Source organism: Trichechus manatus, unplaced genomic scaffold (genome assembly GCF_000243295.1).
Source record: "Trichechus manatus latirostris isolate Lorelei unplaced genomic scaffold, TriManLat1.0 scaffold00209, whole genome shotgun sequence".
Classification (NCBI taxonomy): domain Eukaryota; kingdom Metazoa; phylum Chordata; class Mammalia; order Sirenia; family Trichechidae; genus Trichechus; species Trichechus manatus.
In genome coordinates this window covers 1,688,275-1,706,573 of record NW_004444145.1, presented here as the reverse complement: position 1 = coordinate 1,706,573, position 18,299 = coordinate 1,688,275, and the positions used below count along the sequence as shown (strand labels likewise).

At 43.6% G+C, this 18,299-nt stretch overlaps 2 protein-coding genes across 4 annotated transcripts in view; both read left to right on the top strand.

Annotated features, from left to right (window-relative positions):
• Nucleotides 1-5,761, top strand: part of LIMA1 (LIM domain and actin binding 1) — a 78,786-nt gene extending 73,025 nt beyond the window's left edge. The window contains exons 9-10 of the mRNA XM_023742399.1: nt 1,744-1,877; nt 3,489-5,761. Coding sequence (XP_023598167.1) covers nt 1,744-1,877; nt 3,489-4,497 — 1,143 coding nt within the window. The 3' untranslated portion in view covers nt 4,498-5,761. The remainder of the gene's footprint in view (nt 1-1,743; nt 1,878-3,488) is intronic.
• A 3,314-nt stretch (nt 5,762-9,075) lies between these two features.
• CERS5 (ceramide synthase 5) overlaps nt 9,076-18,299 on the top strand; it is a 33,435-nt gene continuing 24,211 nt past the window's right edge. For 2 of the 3 annotated variants that reach the window (XM_004388317.3, XM_023742398.1), the window contains exon 1: nt 9,076-9,492. In XM_004388317.3, coding sequence (XP_004388374.1) covers nt 9,296-9,492 — 197 coding nt within the window. In that variant the 5' untranslated portion in view covers nt 9,076-9,295. The remainder of the gene's footprint in view (nt 9,493-18,299) is intronic. The other variant, XM_023742395.1, reaches the window with a different exon arrangement.

Genomic DNA, 18,299 nt, shown 5'->3' with positions numbered 1-18,299 from the left:
TTAGACAAGGACCTGGTTCTTTTAGAAAAAACCTAATTAAAGGTATGCAAAGATATCTCCACATAGGTCCTGTCCTGCCAGAAGTGTTCATATAAGAAAAGAAAAAAAAAAAATTCTAAGCTCCAAAAAATGCCTTAATTACTTCCAGTACATTCAATACAATCACATTTAGTGATTGATTGCATTTAAATACCTCCCTTATGTTTGGCCTGTGCTCTTTGATTCTTTAAATTTTTCTTTTTAGGACTCTCCCGCTAGAATGAAGGGATCTGTAAGCTAGCTGTTTCCACTCAGTTTTGCTCCTTCATTCTTAAATCCCTTGGATGCTATTTGGGAGTTTACCACTAATTTTAGTAAACTCCCTTTTATAGGTCTTCTTTGCTTCTATTTTATACTCATTTTCTGTTCTCGTTTCCTGCCCAATTATACTTGGAAAACCATTCCTATTTTTTGCTCTACCTCCTAGTGATTCATGTGGCAAGTGAAACAGCAGTCTGAATTTTTTATGGGCTTATTTTCAGGTATTTTTCATCAAAATTCTATCTTGCCTATAACCTGGTTTATTTAGGCTTATTGCTAACATTAGGTTAATTATTATTAACTGTTCATGTCCTGGGCCTTGGGACTAATTTGCATTATTTACCCCCATGCATTTTGTGGCAAAAGCCCACTCTGGTCTTGGCAGCAGAGGGCCCACCGTGGTGCCTGTCAGAGCTTCCTGGCCACCGTAACCTAAGCTGCTTCTTGCACTTGCTGGTTCAGGTGTTTATGTCAGGGCAAGTCAAGGGTTACTGTCACACACTAGTGACCCGTTCCTTCCCACCCCCTCCCCGTAGCCATGTATCCATTTCTCATCATGTAAAAACTATAGTAATATTTTTGGAATTCTGGCTTTCATCAGTGCTACAATACCAACTATTTTATGCTCTTTAGGATTGGGTTTATTAGGTAGAACAGCTGTGCCCACCCTTATTCCACACTTACAAAGTATTCATGATTCCCAATCTATTATGACCTCTCCCTCCCCACTGCATTGTTTTTATTCTCCACCGGAGTTTAAAAATATTATAGAAACTGTAGCTTTATTGGGCTTATGTTTCCTTCTACAGTCCTAATAAAATAACTTGTCTCTTATAAATTGTTCCATTTATGTGTCAGTTTTGATTCATTTAAAAAGATTATGTCTAGCTGATTGAACAAGTCAGGATTATAAGCGGAGGAGAATAAAAGATGTTTTGCGAAAATGCCTTTTCCTAATTCCCAAAACCAAATGCTCTTTCTCTCCTTGATATGTATCCCCTTCAGAATCTGTTCTTATAATTGTCCTGCTTTTACTTAACACTTGAATCAAACTTCTTTCTTCTGTGTGTGATGACATTTTCTCCTAATTTCCCCATCCTCTCCTCCTAACATTGTGTGAGAGAGAGAAAGTGTGTGTGTGTGTGTGTGTGTGTGTGTGTGTGTGTGTGTGCGTGTGCACACTTGTCTAAACCTTTCTCTGCAATCCAGCCCCAGCTCCACCTGCCCTTAGCGGCTGCTGCACTTAGGCCAGCCAGATAATTTGGGAGAGGAATTCAAGGGAGCCTGTTGGCTTTAAAGAGTCAACTGATAGAACTGTAGCAGGTTTAACGTTCCTACGAGAATTGACAGACCAGCTACAAAGTAAATCCTAGGGCCCATCTCAGCGGATCACTAACTCATTACTGCCTGTGCTAGTTAAAGTTGTCCTTGTCCTTTTCCTAGAAGTTTCAGGCACCAGTGAGAGAGACCTGTGTGGAATGTCAGAAGACAGTCTACCCGATGGAGCGTCTCCTGGCCAACCAGCAGGTGTTTCACATCAGCTGTTTCCGTTGCTCCTATTGCAACAACAAACTTAGGTAAGCTAGACCAAAACGAGCCATTTCTGTATAGTTGGACCTCTGGAGGAAGTCTTTGACTTTTGGAGCACTGGTACTAAAAGCTATTGTGCTAATAGTGTTCTGTTTAAAGCCCTTAAAAAAAGTAAAAAGCACCATTTAGTGACAAGTGTTTCATATCAAATGATAATGGTCTTTGGAACTTCTTGGTACATTGATACATTAATTTGTATGTTAGGACTGAACTTTAAGTAATATGGATTGCAGGTAAAACCTGTGACTTTTGTTATGTATATTTTTACCACGATAAAAAAAAAATTAAAAAAACCTCCTATGACATAATTTAGTAAAATGTTTTCCTTCGGTATTATAGAATCATAAAGTTAAGAAATCTGAAGAGGTGACTTGCCTAGGTCCTTACTTCAGCGTGTCCTGAGCACTATGGAAATGATAATAATAGCCCCTGAAGCGCATAGATTTTTCTGTGTGTTGCTTCATTTTATTGATGAGAAAATTATTATATATCATTTTTTTCCAAATAACTCAAAGCATGGATATAATTGTAACAAATTGAGGAAATATTCCATATTATCTCATTTTAACTATAAAGTGTTCGAGAAGGAAGCAACTAAGATGTCACGTCCTCCAGCTTTCCTTTCAGAGCAAGCATCCCTTCTCAAATACTGTTGAAAGATGGTCAGGCATCTCTGTAGCCCTTCTGGGAGTGGATACCTCAGAACAGCTAGTTCCAGTGTTAGATAGCTCTAGCTGGACAATTTTTGCTTACATTGAGCCAAAACGTGCCTCTGTAATTTGCACTCATTAGTGTTTTTCTGCCCACATTTTTCTAAGTTTTTGAATTTTTATATTTCTTCTGTGAAAATTCTATAGTTTTTGTTGTTGTTGTTAGTTGCCATTGAGTCAATTCTGACTCACAGTGACCTTATGTATAACAGAATGGAACATTGCCCGATCCTGCACCATACTCATGATCATTAGTATGTTTGAGTGCCATTTGTCTATTTCTCTGCAAGAGACACCACATCTCCTAAAGGCCTATCCAGCACTAACTTAATAGGGAAGTCTTACCTCCTGGCTACTGCTCACCATTTTCCTATTAACTATAGCCTAATTTTATTCAGCTAGTAGCATTTATTGAGTGCCAGCTCTTTGCAGAGAATTATAATGATTCCTGTAGAGATATGCTTTTAAATTATAACACAAATGGGAAACTGGGGGGAATATCATTGTAAGTAAGTTTAAGTTATAAATACTAAGGAAATGTATGAGTGATCCAAACTAGGTAGAATTACCTAGGGAAGATTTCCTGGAAGAAGTAATTTTTTAACTGTTTTGATAGAGGGGAGTGAAATCATTTGAAAAGGAGGAGTACATACCTGTAGGAAGAATGACTTGTGGAAGTTCAGAACTAGAAGTAAGATTGTGCTTAAATGTGTTTTAAGCACAAATGTGCTTAAAATGGGGTAGAGAATCCTAGGTGATTGATGTGCTTTTAAAGATATTTTTCTCACTTAGCATCTTCTGAAAATACTAGAATTGCCAGATTTTAGCCTGCTGGTGTAAATAAAAGTATGCAGATTGTTAACTTTATGCTTTTTCTTTTAATGACAGTCTAGGAACTTACGCATCTTTACATGGGAGAATCTATTGCAAGCCTCATTTTAATCAGCTCTTTAAATCTAAAGGCAACTATGATGAAGGCTTTGGGCACAGACCACACAAGGATCTGTGGGCAACCAAAAATGAAAATGAAGAGACTTTGGAGAGACCAGCCCAGCTTCCTAATGCAGGAGAGACTCCTCAGAGCCCAGGAGTAGAAGATGCCCCCATTGCTAAGGTGGGTGTGCTGACTGCAAGTATGGAAGCTAAGGCTTCCTCGCAGCGGGAGAAGGAAGACAAGCCTGCTGAAACCAAGAAGTTGAGGATTGCCTGGCCGCCTCCAACTGAACTTGGCAGTTCAGGAAGTGCTTTGGAGGAAGGGATCAAAGTGTCCAAGCCCAAATGGCCTCCTGAGGATGAAAGCAGCAAGCCTGAAATGCCTGAGGATGTAGATCTAGATCTGAAGAAGCTAAGACGATCTTCTTCCCTGAAGGAAAGAAGCCGCCCATTCACTGTAGCAGCTTCATTTCGAACCACTTCTGTCAAGAGCCCCAAAACCTTGTCCCCTCCTATCAGGAAAGGCCGGAGCATGTCAGAGCAAAGTGAGGAGTTTGTAGGAGAAACAGCAGTAGAAAGGAAACAAGTGGAAAATGCCAAAGCCTCAGAGAAGAATGAGAGTGTAGGAAAAACAACCTGGCAAAATAAGGAACCTGAAGGAAGAGAGGCAGGGAGGAGAAGTAAGGAAGTTCATGGTTTTGAGATGGGGAGTGAGAATCTTGTAGAAAATGGTGCAAACTTAGATGAAGATGATGGAATCCTCCTCAAACAGCAGCCTCCTGTAGAACCCAAGTCCCCAAGTTGGTCAACCTTCACAGACAGCACCTCTACCGAAGAATTCACTACTCAAAGCCAGAAATCCCAGGATGTGGGATTCTGGGAGGGAGAAGTGGTCAAAGAGCTATCTGTGGAAGAACAGATAAAGAGAAATCGGTACTACGACGAGAATGAGGATGAAGAATGATAAACTGCAGTGGTGCTGGGCCTTAAATTGGTATTAGTGAGCCTCTGCCCTTTGTCAAAGTGTTGCACATAAACAGGTTATCTTAGCATGAACTGTAATTTATGTGGAAGTAACTTTGGAAAAGAGTTCCCGCTTCAAAAAAAATCCCGTACTGCAGCTTAAGTGAACCAGTTCTAAATGTTAGAGACAGCATTACTTAAATCCTCTGTCTCAGCAGTAATATACATAAAGTGCTTTAAGGTTTTATAATACAAGGGGGGAAATATTCCAAATGATACAGTCTGGAATCTGCTATTTTCTCGAAAGGCATGTTAAAGTAGATAGATAATTAATAGCACACTATTCTGCTACAAATACTATTGTGGAATGAGGGAACATGCAGAAGGCGTTTAGGGGCCTAAACATTATGACTGAATGCACTTTAGTCTAAAGGGCACAGTTTAGAAATTTTTTAATGAATACCAATTTAATTGTTTAGTATTCATCTTCTATAAGATCAAATATTTAGTCTTTTTAAATAATTTTGGTTAATTTTGTTACTCAGATATGTAAGGGGGAATTTATTGCTTTGCATTCTGTGCTCTAAACCACACCCTGAAATGGATTATTGAGGTATGTAACACAGCCATCTTTTCAGAGTAACTTTTGAAGGAATTGAAGAAGCAACCCACACACTTTGGGTGCTTGGAGAGATCCACTGCCTTCCAAATACATGATGCTATTTGCCAATTTGACTACACCCCAAGTGATTGCTTTCCTCTCTGCTGGTATCTGTGCTTCTCATAACTTACTGAAAGCTGCAATATTTTTTGTAAGATCTTTTGGATCGCTGTTCACCATGCTCCATATTAGAGCAAAGTGTGGAGTTTAAAGTAGGAATAGCAAAAAGAACTGCCTTACTCCATGAGCTCAGACCCCCAAGCCCTGTTATGCCTTTTCTCATGTCCTGTTTCTGAGACACTAGTTTTTAAACACTTATCAACTCTGAAATTTCTTGATTTTATGGTAGACAGTATTTCCAGGGTGCAATTAAACCAACTATAGGCCTTTTTCTTGGGATGGTTTTCTAGTATTAAGGCTTTGAAACATTATAAACTTGAGCACGTGTACTGTACATAACTGATATTCCAAATTGTATGTGTGGTGGGGAGAGATGTTTTAAGATACAGGCTTTTCTTTCTACTGCATTTAAAGAGATTTAGCACTAATATTTTTTAGAGATGTAAAATATTCTGCTTTCTTACAGTCTTGCTTAGCCTGGAAACATTTTTATTCAATAAAGCTTTTAATTTACATTTGAACTTTTGAGTGTTCCCTTTTCTTTTTTTTTTCTTTACACTGTTACAGTCTCTAAGGTCCTACTTTTACGTTAGCAGTTTGTAAAGAAAAGGCAAAGGGGACGGTTGAGTTTAGGGGATGAGAAACGCTATAATTACATCTCACCACTAGATGGTAGTGTTGGGCTGATCTTGGGCTTTCATTCTCAGAGGGAAGACAAGTTTTTCTGGAAATTGAAGGCAACTTGGCAAGAGAATTAATGTGTGCATTCAAAATGAGCAGTTTGTTTTACCAATTCAAAATCCAGTGGTGGGTTTTATTGTTTATTTTACTCAACATTTAATAATTCACCTTACAATTATGCTTAACATGCTAAATGGTATTTCCAAATGCCTCTGCTGAAAATGGGCTTGTTTACCACTCCAGGGAGAAGCTTATTTGGTTGTTTAATTTCCTTGCCTATAAAGGCAACTGCCCCAATTGTTAAGCCTCTTTTTTTTTTAATAGTAGGAACGTTGTTGTTGTTTGGTGCCATCAAGTCAATTTTCGACTCATAACAACCCCATTAGATAGAGGAGAACTGTCTGGTAGGGTTTTCTAGGCTGTAATCTTTATGGGAGCAGATCACCAGGTCTTTCTCCTTTGGAGTCACTGGGTGGGTTAAAACTGCCATCCTTTTAGCAGCTGAGCACTTAACCATTGCACCACCAGGATAGGAGGATATATTTCTTTGGAGATAAGCATGCTTTTTGAGTCATCTGTTACATTTTGTAGGGTGGTTGTGTGTTCCAGGACTTTGCCTGGTATTCAGAGTGGATGACATGGTACTACTTTGTGCTCTTGCCCCCACCACAGGGTGAATGAAGTCGTTTAGAAGTCCCTGTTCGCTGAACAGTTAATCCAGAAGGAGGCCCTGTCAACATTCATAGAATATCCAATCCTGGTTTGAGTTTAGCTACCCTTACTACGTGACCTGTTTGCCTCTGTAACTCTCCCATAGAATACTTACTATATGCACTGACTTTATATAGAGAAGTCCAAGTGCCTGTGTCTGGCATTTATGAATATCAGTTGAGTATGTCACTATATATCAGGTACTTGGGGACTAAGATTACCCTTAGAAGAACAACTTTCTATGCCTTTCAAGAACTAAGACATATCATAGGTACAGAGGGTAGAAACAAGGAGATAAGGATGTCCTTTTCAGAATGACCAGGTAACACTAAACATTCTTAGAAAACAACCCGCTGCCAAACTGTTAATTGTTGATTCTTCTCTCAGCTGTCTAAATGAAGTCAACCTTGTTTGGACTTAGTAAGTCAATAGTGAGAGTTGGATGGTGTAAGTTTTCCTATTGGAGAAGCCAAAAAAGGGGCCAGCTTGGGACTTGAAATGGTTAAGGAAACAATCTTCATGACTGCTACAGGACCAACTTGGTTCCAGCAGCTTACTGGTCACATCACTTCTGACCAAAGTGACAGCCGCACCTAGTTTGTTTTCATTACGTATGTGGGGAGCGATATGTTTTCTAACAACCAAGAGGTTAAAAAATGGTACAAATGTGTTTTTCCTGGAGATAGAATTGTGAATAGGATTCCTGCATGCCGACTTAGCATATTCTCTATTCCTTAGAGCTCTGATTTAAATTCCCATGGGACCAAGGGAAGGTTTACTTCCTTTGAAAATGTATCTTGAATATAATAATAATTACCATTAAGCTATTGCTGGATTTTGATGAAAATGGCTTCAGGTAGAGGTTCTCAGACCAGCAGCAGTGGCATCATCTATGAGTTTGTGAGAAATGAAAAATGCAAATTTGTGGGCCCTACCCCAACCTACTGAATTAGAATCTCTGGATGGGGCCCAGAAAATGGTTTTAACAAGCTCTCCACATGATGCTGACGCACACTAAAGTTTGAGAACCGCTGAGCTAAGGCAATGCCTCAGGATGGCTGCTTTTTTTTTTTTTTTACTCCTTTTTCTCCCCCTGTAACCTTTAACATCTGGTATAAGCATGCCTTACCGGCTATAAAATTACTTTATCTGTCCTTGGGCAAAAGGTAGAGATTTCATTCTTTTTTTTTCTTTTTCTTCAGGTCATGCTAGTTAGCCTCTGGTAATTAACGTTGTAGATTTGAACAGATAGCACCCAGGGTTCAAGGTTTTCTGGCAGCTGAGGGACAATTTGGAGTTTTGCCTTCTGAAAGTGCCTAGTCTATGGCTCTCCCCTCTGTATGTTTATGTTGATCCACAAAAGAGTTCAATATGGAAACCTAACATTAAGAGGGTTTGCAGGATAAGGGTTCAGGGTTCTAGAGTCTAAAGGCTTTCTGGCTCAGAAGCCCAGCACTACAGCTAATTTTGGGCAAGAGCTGCTTGACCTGTCTTGGCCTTAGGTTTCTTATCCATAAAGTAGTAGTGATAACAATACCCACTGCATAGGGTGAAGAAGTGAAATAACTGTGTGAAATGTTCAGGGCAGCACCTAGCACACAGTTAACCTCATTAAACACTGGTCATCATTTATTTTTCTTTTGCCTTTATATTTTCCTTCGGGTGTCTCTCTTCATGCTTGCTTTTCTTCATTTCCTTTTCTTCATCAGAACAAAAGGATAAAAAGTCCATCTTCTAAGGAAAGGTGATTATAATTCTTAAAGAATAAAGCAGTGAAAAGGGATTAAGATCATGCAGAGGCACAAAGGGAGGAAAAGGTTGGCAGGAAAGAGAAAAACGCTGGTGATGTAGTAGGCAGGACCTGCTGAGATGGCAAGTTAAGCTCTGGCAGGAAGGGGGCTGGGAATAGAGAAATAGGCATGGCCTGGCTGGGAGCGGGAACGGATTTGAAACGTCTGTTGGCGCGGTGGTTAAAGCCTCCGCTGCTAATTGAAAAAAGGGGTGGCCAGCACTCACCAGCCGCTCTGCGGGAGAAAGATGTGGCAGTGGCGGTCTACTTCCATAAATATTTACAGTCTTGGAAACCCTATGGGGTAGTTCTGCTCTGTTCTATAAGGTCGTTATGAGTTCGAATCGACTCCACGGCAATCGGTTTCGGTTGAGAAAACGGAACGTCCCCCAAAAGACGCTAGCCCTGGATTAATGGGCGTGGCTGTGGCTGGATGGGCGTGTGAGGGAGGAGAAAGAAGCCGGCCCAGACCAGCAGCAAAAGAGGCGGGGCCAGACTTGGGCTTGTGGGGGTGGGGCCAGGGCTGGACGGAGGCGGGACGGGGAAGGGAAGGGGCGGGGCTCCAGGGCTATACGGGGACTGAGTCGGAGGCTCAGGAGAGGGCGTGGCCCCACGGAGAGGTGGTTTCTGAGGCTGCATTGAGGGAAGTGGGCGGGAAGGCGGGATGGGCAGTGAAGAGGCCCGGCCCCGCGGAGGAGGCGGGCTGCGCCGCGCCGGGTCCGGAAGGGGGTGGCCGCCGGGCCGACCCCACCCCGCCGCGGGCCGCCTCCCCGCGGGTTCCGTTGGCTGTGGCGGCGGCTAAGGCTGTGGCGGCGGTAGCCGCGGGGCGGGCGTAAGATGGCGACAGCGGCGGCGGGAGCCCTAAGCCTGCTGTGGGGCTGGCTGTGGAGCGAGCGCTTCTGGCTTCCCCAGAACGTGAGCTGGGCCGACCTCGAGGGGCCAGGCGACGGCTACGGCTACCCGCGGGCTCGGCACATCCTTTCGGTATTCCCGCTGGCGGCGGGCATATTCTCCGTGAGGCTGCTCTTCGAGCGGTGAGAGTCCTCGAGGGAGCGGCGCGGAGGGCCGGTGGCGACGCGGGGACGCGGGTGCTGGAGACGCCCTGGGGGAGAGACCGAGGACCGGAAGCAGAACTGAGGGGAAAGCCGGGAAGGAGGGGGCTGGAGGAGTCTGGGCCGCCGACGGGGATGCCGTGAGGGGTACCGAGGAGGTTGTGGAGCCTGGGTAAATACAGGAAGTAGGGGCGTGGGCAAATGAAAGAGTGAGTGAGAGGGGAGGGGAACGCTGAGCCCATTCCATTTTAGATCCTGGAGTTCTTGTAGGGGGCCTTATAGGCCTTCCCCCAACCAACCTCCAAGCATTCTACACATGAGAAATTGAGTGTGAGCTTGGGCATAGACCCCGAAGCGAGAAGCAGGAAAGGGCCAGGGGAACCAGAGCCAGTTGGGGCCATGGAAGCTGAGGGGGTCACCGCGAGAGCCAGACGTTCCAAGCAGACGGTGTGAGTTCATGGGAATCTAGGATTTGTGAGGGCACTTCAGTTTCTGAGAGTTGAAAGGAACAGGATTAGTTAGGCCCCAAGCCTTGATTTGTCAGCTTATGGACGTTTGTTTAGGATGTGTGTGTGTGCGTTCAGAAAAATTCCTCCAGAATTGGAATGAAAGTAGAAATCTGGTAGGCGTGAGTGTGGCAGAGCCTGAGGCTTCCAAAATATGGAAAGGTGTCAACTGCAGAACAGCCCTTGGAGGCCTGAAATGAAAGGAGTGGTCATCTTGAAGCGATGAAGAGCCATAGTGCTTTTTAGAGGATAGCTGTATTGAGGAAGCTTCAAAGTGAGTTTAGTAGGAGACGCAACATATTTTGTCCAAACATGTGCTCTTGGTAACAGTAATTTCACCTTTCTTTGAGTGAATGGGTTATATCTGCTGTTTAAGATAAAGATCTTTATTCAGGACTTGATGTGGTAATTTTATAGTGTGACTTGCAGCTGTGGGCTATTTTGATAAAGTCTACTCAAACTCCAGGAAGGAGACTTCTTTCTGCTTAGGTAATGAGGATTGCACTTTGGCATTTTTTTTCCATTTTGCCTTTATCCACAGCAAAAATGATTGTAATGCAGAAATGCCTTTTCTAGGATGAGAATATGTTGCAGATAAAATAATATGTTACTCACTGAAGAGTTAGTATTATGTTTTGGACTGCTTCTTTGATTTGCCTACTATTTCTGACAGAAAAATCTTTCAAAAAATGTTTGTTATATGTAGCTCATCAGTCATCTATTTACTGTTTGTGTATTGTCATCAAAGTAGTCTTCCAACCTGTTCAGGTGCAAAAATGAAGATGCTCTTAGGAGAAGCAGTGAAACCTAAAAATCTAAATAAATACCTTCTCTGGGTCCTTAGGAACTTAGTGTTGCCGTTAAATTTAAGTATAGTCATTGTGCTAAGTATTCTTGGAATGGAGGCACATACCACTTATCTCTTCTCAGGAGTAAGCCTATACCAATATGGAAGTTTTCCCATGTTAGAGATAAGAAATAGCTTGTTGCTTATAAATGTCCATGTTATGTAAACTTACTTATCTCTATAGATTTCCAAAGGATTCCCCCAGATGGCTGTAGACATGTATAACTGGCAGAGCCATGGTAAAGGATCCTTTACCTGTGGGAATTCTATCTGAACGTTTCTATGGTGCTCTGGTGTCAGGGGAATAGGGGTGGATGGGAATACTGGGCTGAAAGCATTCTAGTATGATATTTCTTGGCTAGTGAAGGCAGGCACCTTGTTTGTCTCATGTTTGCTTTTGCTATTGGGAAAGTTAACCCTGGAAGCAGTCTTGCTATTTTGTTTCTCTTTAAGACATGCTACCTGAATTAATAATAGAATGACAGCTAGTTACCAGTTCCTCTCTTGATATGCTAGTCTTCCATACAGGGGATAGAAGCTACTCTTATAGTATAGTGAAAGACATACCAGAAATATTGGTATAGCTAATCGTCTTTCCTACATTTTCTCATTTCTCAAATCCCACCTATTTAGTTTCTAAAAGCAATTAATGTAGTAACCATAAACTGTTAAGTGTTAGAACTCCAACCTCCTCCTTTCACAGACAGTAAACGAAGGCTTAGAACATCCTGAAGCTTTTCAGAGGTTGCTTACCCACATGGGGGAGGAGCTGGAACAAGGATCCAGACCTTGTTCCCCAGTCCAGTGCTCTTTCCACTGTATGACATGGCCATTTTTTCTTATTCCTTAAACCCTCTTGCAGGGGTTGAGATTTAACCCCCCTGTCCTAGTATTGTAGAATTTGGAGCACAAATCCATGTTCATCCTATTCGTGGTTGACTTGAACTTTGCATTTTATCTGTTTTTGTTTCAGTTTGTTACTGCATATTTTAATGAATTTCACGCTATGCCCCTTGATAAATTATCTCTATTTGTTTTGTGTTAGGAATTTCCCAAAGAATATAAAGTTTACAATTTGGACTTACGCTTTCTCTTTCTTCTCGTCAACCACATTGAGCATTTATTTTTTAAGTTCCCACGTTCCCTAGAGAACTGCAGCGTAATCTGATGGAGATGACTTAAAAAGTCATCTGACTACCTGTTTGTATGTAGGTAACTATTTATTTTTCTAAAGAACTGCAGATGGGAGATTATTACCTATCAAAGGACGGAGGCATTGCTTTGTGGACCTCTGCTGACTGGTTGCTTGTGGTGGCCTGTGCCTTACAGAACGCCTTAAATGTAGCATGTGGCCAATAAATACTTATTGAATGATTGAGAGGGGTATAGCCAAATGCCCAGAGAGTGTCCCTGAACCTAGATCCTCAATCTGAAATGCCGTAGATGTTTGGCTTGATTGAGAGGCAAAACTACATTTCTTTTGTGTCTGTTGTTAAAAGTTCACTATAAAAATGGGATGATGGGGCATTTGACCTCCTCTAACTTCACAAGGGGGAAGGAGAATCAAGATCAACAGCCCAAGGCTGATTTCTATGAGACAGAGGTCAGACATACCTTTCTCCAACCTTTTTACCAGTTCTGACACCAGCCGTCCCTCCTACGGCACTCTCTACTTCTCTGTCGGGTTTGATAATTTGTTGCAGTGATCACACAGAATTCACAGACCAACTCACATTTATAGGGTTCATTAGGGAAGTAACAGGTTCAGGGCTGGAAACGACTCAGGATACAGTTCTTCGGTCAAGACAGCTTCTCGACCATGTCTCCAGGCAGGCCTCCCCCTGGCCTTCAGCCTCTTGGCCCTCAGTCCTTCGGGCCTCTTGGGCTAGACCGACCTCTGCCCTGCTGAGGCAAGTGTTACAAATTTACAAGCTCTTTAAGCTGTGCCAGTGAGTGCCTGGAAGCACTCCTCTCTGCCAGTAAGCCTTGACCCGAAGGTGCTCAGCTCTCTCAGTCCATGGGTCAGCAAGCCTAGCTCCACCACCTAGTGCTCGGAGGCACCCCACTCCGCCAGCAAGCCTTCTGCCCAAAGGCACTCAGCTCTTTTTGCTCCATGGGTCGACATATCCCCTGTAACCGCCTTGCTCCATGGACTGGGAAGCCCACTGTGCTGTCTTGCGGCAGCCTCCTGGTTCTGCTGCTGTCATTTCTCTACCTCCACTTCTCACTGTCTTGCACTGTCTCTGGTGTTACAGCTCTCTCTGCCTCCTGGGCCTAGAAGGTTCTCAACCCAGGGACCTTAGGTCCAAAGGACATGCTTCACTCGCATCTCTTCTTGATAGTAGTGAGGTCCTCCCATTCCACCTCTAAGATGGCTCATTTTAAGCCTAGCAGGATAGCAAAACTGACCAGTCCCCTCGTTAGAGTTTTATACACCTTATCTGCGTGGTCCCACCTGCACAAGAATCAAACGACACATTGCATTGGGCAGATCTGTTGAAGACTAAGGTGTGCCTGACCCAAGCCATGGTGTTTTCAATCGCCTCATACGCATGTGAAAGCTGGATGATGAGTAAGGAAGACCAAAGAAGAATTGACACCTTCGAATTGTGGTATTAGTGAAAAATATTGAATATACCATGGAGTGCCAAAAGAACAAATAAATCTGTCTTAGAAGAAGTACAATCAGAATGCTCCTTAGAAGCAAGGATGGCGAGACTACATCTCACATATTTTGGATGTTATCAGGAGGGATCAGTCCCTGGAGAAGGACATAATGCTTGGTAAAGTAGAGGGTCAGTGAAAAAGAGGAAGACCCTCAATGAGATGGATTGACACAGTGGCTGCAACAGTAGGCTCAAGCATAACAATTGTGAGGATGGTGCAGGTCTGGGCAGTGTTTTGTTCTGTTGACATAGGGTCACTATGAGTCAGAACCAACTTAACAGCACCTAACAACAACAACCCCTACAAGGGTGCCATGCACCTAATTTGCATTATTAGCAAGCTAGCCAATCCTTTTGGTGAGCCACAAGCACCTCATTTGCATAGTCCCACTCAGTCATTTGGTGGGAATTACAAGACTATGGCAAGAAAGGCCATATAAAAGCAATCCATCCCATCGCAGGCCACCCCTTGGCTTTTCTAGCCATGGTTCTTTCATACTTGGAGGGTAGCGTCCCCCTCCCAATCATTGTACCAGTCCAAAACAGTCATTAACAATTAGTCCCTCAGTAGGACAAAGCTCAGAATGAGGTTACTCAGGTGCCAGCCATTCAGGTCTGCTGCAGGTGTCCATCTGCTTTGGTCAGGTTCTCCAAAAGTTGTCTCTTCTTCACCTTTTCTGGCCTCGGATAAAATTTAACTGAGAGATTATTCCCTTGCTCTGAGCCTCACGAGCAAAACCTTTAATGGACTTTAGGTTCAGCCACTGTACTCCAGTCCAGCAGTGCCTTCCCTGTAGTTCACTCTTTCATAGTTAGCGCTTTTACAATTAGTTTTACAATCACAATCTTGTTAACAGTCACCTCTCAAAACTGGATCACATAATCCTATCAACATCTTCCCCCACCCTCTCTTCCCCAGACTCATCAGGAAGAGAGGAATCTGTTCAGTGGGGATCTTCCCTTGTTCCCATCATTTAACATAAGTACATCCATGAAAGCGTGTAAGCCAGCCACTTCATGCCTTTATCTCCCCCATTTTAGATAGCCAATGTTTAAATTGCCTGTCCCTATCAAACCAGTACTCTGAGGAGACAAGCATGTTCCTTGATCTGAAGACACTTCTGTTTGGTTGGAGCTTTGAGCACCTGCACCCATAAGCAAAGTCCAGTCCAGAGCAAGCCACCAAATTGCAGCAATTTACACCAGCTCATGGTGTCAAATGTCTTTCTCTTCATTTGATCGGGTTCTGGTCAGCTCATCCCTGGCCCCTGTGGGCTAGGTTGGTGGGTACCAGCCATAGGCTCGGGCATCCGCATGCCTCCCTGCCCTTCAGACCAGCCAGCCCCTTCTCTCTCTCTCTCTCTCTTTGATCCCTGTCCCCCTGTGGGCTAGGTCAGTGGGCACCACCTGTAGGCTCAGAAGTCCACACAACTCCCTGCACTTCAGCCCAGCCAGCCCCTTCTCTTTCTTATCCCTAGCCTCTGTGGGCTAGGTCAGTGGATGCCAATGGAACATGTCCAAACACAGCCCATCTCTTCACTGCTGCACCTCCCCTACTTTTATTTATCTCATGGCCCCAGGTGGTCACTTCAAGCAAGCATATCAGGCTGTCTGCTCGCCGGCTTCTGTTAACTTACAGTCCTGGAAGGGGTTTCTTCTGATGAGCATTGACTTTTCTTGACTCGATGCATCCAGTGGCAAACCACTTGCTCACAATTCAAAAAGCAAAATAGTCTTTTTTTTTCCTGCAGTTCTTTTCTTCAAATGCAAATTTCCTGACTCTGAAGGTTCTGGGTGGAGCTCAGGTTTTTGACCTAAGCCCCGAATACTCTATACATAGGGCTACTGCATTCAAACCAACTGTTTGTGTTTCCTTTGGGCAAACCCTATTCCCCTTTTAACATATCCAATCCAATATTGGCTGAGGGCGGAGTTACACCTTCTCTTATCTATACCCGTTGCCATCGAGTCGATTCAGACTCATAGTGACCCTATTGATAATACCCAATATTCATTTCCATCATACATGTAGGTCTGTTTTACAATACTAGGCAGGAGAAATATTCAGTATCCATAGTACATTCAAGTAAACACATAATACTTTTTAAAACATTCTAGTTTCATCTTCTCTTCTCCATCCCTTAACTGTTTTCCCATTTATATGGATATGGTCTTGGGCCTCTGGCTGGGTGGAGCCAGAAGATCCTGGCTTCCTGTCAATCGTCTTGTTTAACCAGCCTGGCTTTTGACCCAAGCCACACCAGATGTACCTTTTCTCCCCTCAGCTGCAGCGTCTCTTTCTTTTCAGCTGTTACAGGTAACATCAAGCAGAGTAACCATCTAAGAATCAAAAGTTTCACTTCTCATGTCCGTTGGTTCTTTTTCTTTCAAAGTCTCATTCTGCCGCAAGTCTGGAGCCATTGTAATGAATCCCACTTCTGACACCAACTGTAAAAATGCTATGGAGGGGGGCACTTGATCTCTTCTAACTTCAGAAGGGGGAAGGAGAATCAAGATCAACAGCCCAAGGCTGATTCCTGTGATGCGGAGGTCTGACATACCTCCTCTCTCCAACCTTTTTTCCAATTCCGATACCAGTCGTCTCTCTCTTGGCACTCTCTACTTCTCTGTCAGGTTTGATAATTTGTTGCAGTGGTCACACAGAATTCACAGACCATACTCACAATTATGGGATTTATTAGGGAAGTAACAGGTTGAAGTTCTGGAACAGGAGTGACTCAGTATTCAGTTCTTCAGTCAGGACATCTGCTCCGCTGTGCCCACAGACAGGCCTCTCTCTGGCCCTCGACCTGTTGGCCTATCAGGCCTCTTGGGCCGGCCTAGCCTCTGCCTTACTCAAGCAAGTCTTATAAAGCTTTTTAGCTCTGCCAGTAAGTGCCCAGGGCACCCCATTCTGCCAGTAAGCCTTGGCCTGAAGGCACCCAGCTTACTTGCTCCATGGGTCAGCAAGCCTACTTGTTAGCAAGTTCCTCCAACAAGTGCCTGGAGGCACTGCACTCCACCAGCAAGCCTCCTGCCCGAAGATGCTCAGCTCTGTTGTTTCGTGGGTCGGCACATCCATTGTAACTACCTTGCTCAGTGGACTGGGAAGCCTACTCTGCCATCTTGCAATGGTCCCCTGGTTTTGCTGCCACTGTTTCTCTTCCGCTGCTTCTCCTTGTCTTGAACTGTCTCTGATGTTACAGCTCTGTCTCTCTCTGTCTCCTGGGTCTAGGAGGTTCTCAGTGCAGGGACCCTGGGTCCAAAGGACACACTCCACTCCCATCTCTTCTTCTTGGTGGTAGTGAGGTCTTCCCTTTCCACTTCTGGGATGGCTCATTTTAAGCCTAGCAAGATGGCAAAACTGACCAATCCCCATGTTAGGGTTCTAAACACCTTATTTGCATGGCCCCACCCTCGCAAATGTGCCATGCACCTTATTTGCATTATTCATAAGCTGTCCAATCTCCTTGGTTGGCCATAAGCACCTAATTTGCATAGACCCACCCAGTAATTTGGTGGGAGTTACAAGACCATGGTGAGAAAGGCCATATAAAAGTGATCCATTATGTCGCATTCACCATATTTGCATGTTGTGTACCTTTCTGTGCAGCCTTTCTTTTTCATACACATACACACACATTCGCTCACTCAACCTTATCAAAAGATTTTTTAAAACTCCTCCAATTTGTTTTTTAAAACTTCTTTTCATATGTTGCCATTGAGACCTGCGGAAAAGATTGGTCCATATTAAGTAACTGGGTCTGACTTAAAAACTGGATCTTAAAGATGAAATTGTTTGAAACTTAATAATGTAGTCGCTTGAGCAGGTGTTCCTTAGGGTCAAGGGGGGAGCTTGACATTTAATATTCACACTATCAGAGTTCTGTAAGCTCATTTATTTTTAATATGGTAGTGCAATGAGAGCATTTTATTGTCAGAAGAAAATTATTTTGTGAATTATATAGGAGATGGATAAGAGCTCTCACTGCTGCTCATTCATTATGCTAATTCCCTTTTCTCTCTTGGTCTAAAGAGCCGTCTCAGTACCATTCTCTTTCACTGGGGACTGAAAAGACTCATTTGCTGACCTGACATGTAACTGGCAGGAAAAGTAGTGACTCATTTTCTTGTGCACGTTCCTTAACCACTCATTTTGTCTTCCTCTTGCAAGCCTTGCTACCTCTGCTACATACTTTTTTTTTTTTAATCCTGTTCTCCCCCGCTTCTGCTGTCTAAATGGAGGAAGAACTTTTTTTCCTTCTCCTGACAGGCCTGCTGCCCCCCTCCCAGATCCGTGTCATCTCATAGCATTGTGGCCCAATATTAGTAGGTCCTCCAGAAATGGGGGGAGAGAGGCTTTGGGAAGACTGGTCATAGCCGCTGACTAGGCTGAAAGGGAAACAGTCCATTCCACTGCATCCCTAAAGGTATTCTGTTGGGCGTTATTGAGTTGTAAATCACAGAATTAAATCAGGTTCGCAGATACAGCAGAGCAAGATTGGAAAAGATGGTCAAATGGCCCTGTCCTTATCTAGGAACCCACCTGATAATAAGCTCCAGATGGTTAAAAGTCTCCCCTCTCTGGGGAAGCTTCTTTCCCCAGCCTATTCTGTGCAGAGGGTGTTGATCCTCTGCAGACCACCCTGAATACTGTCATGCCTGAGGTTAGTTAGCTTCCTGGCTCTATCTCTGGAGACGATATATTTATATGTCAGATATTTTTGCTTTAGCAACTTCCAGATTCAGAAATCAGGGTCGCCTAGATGA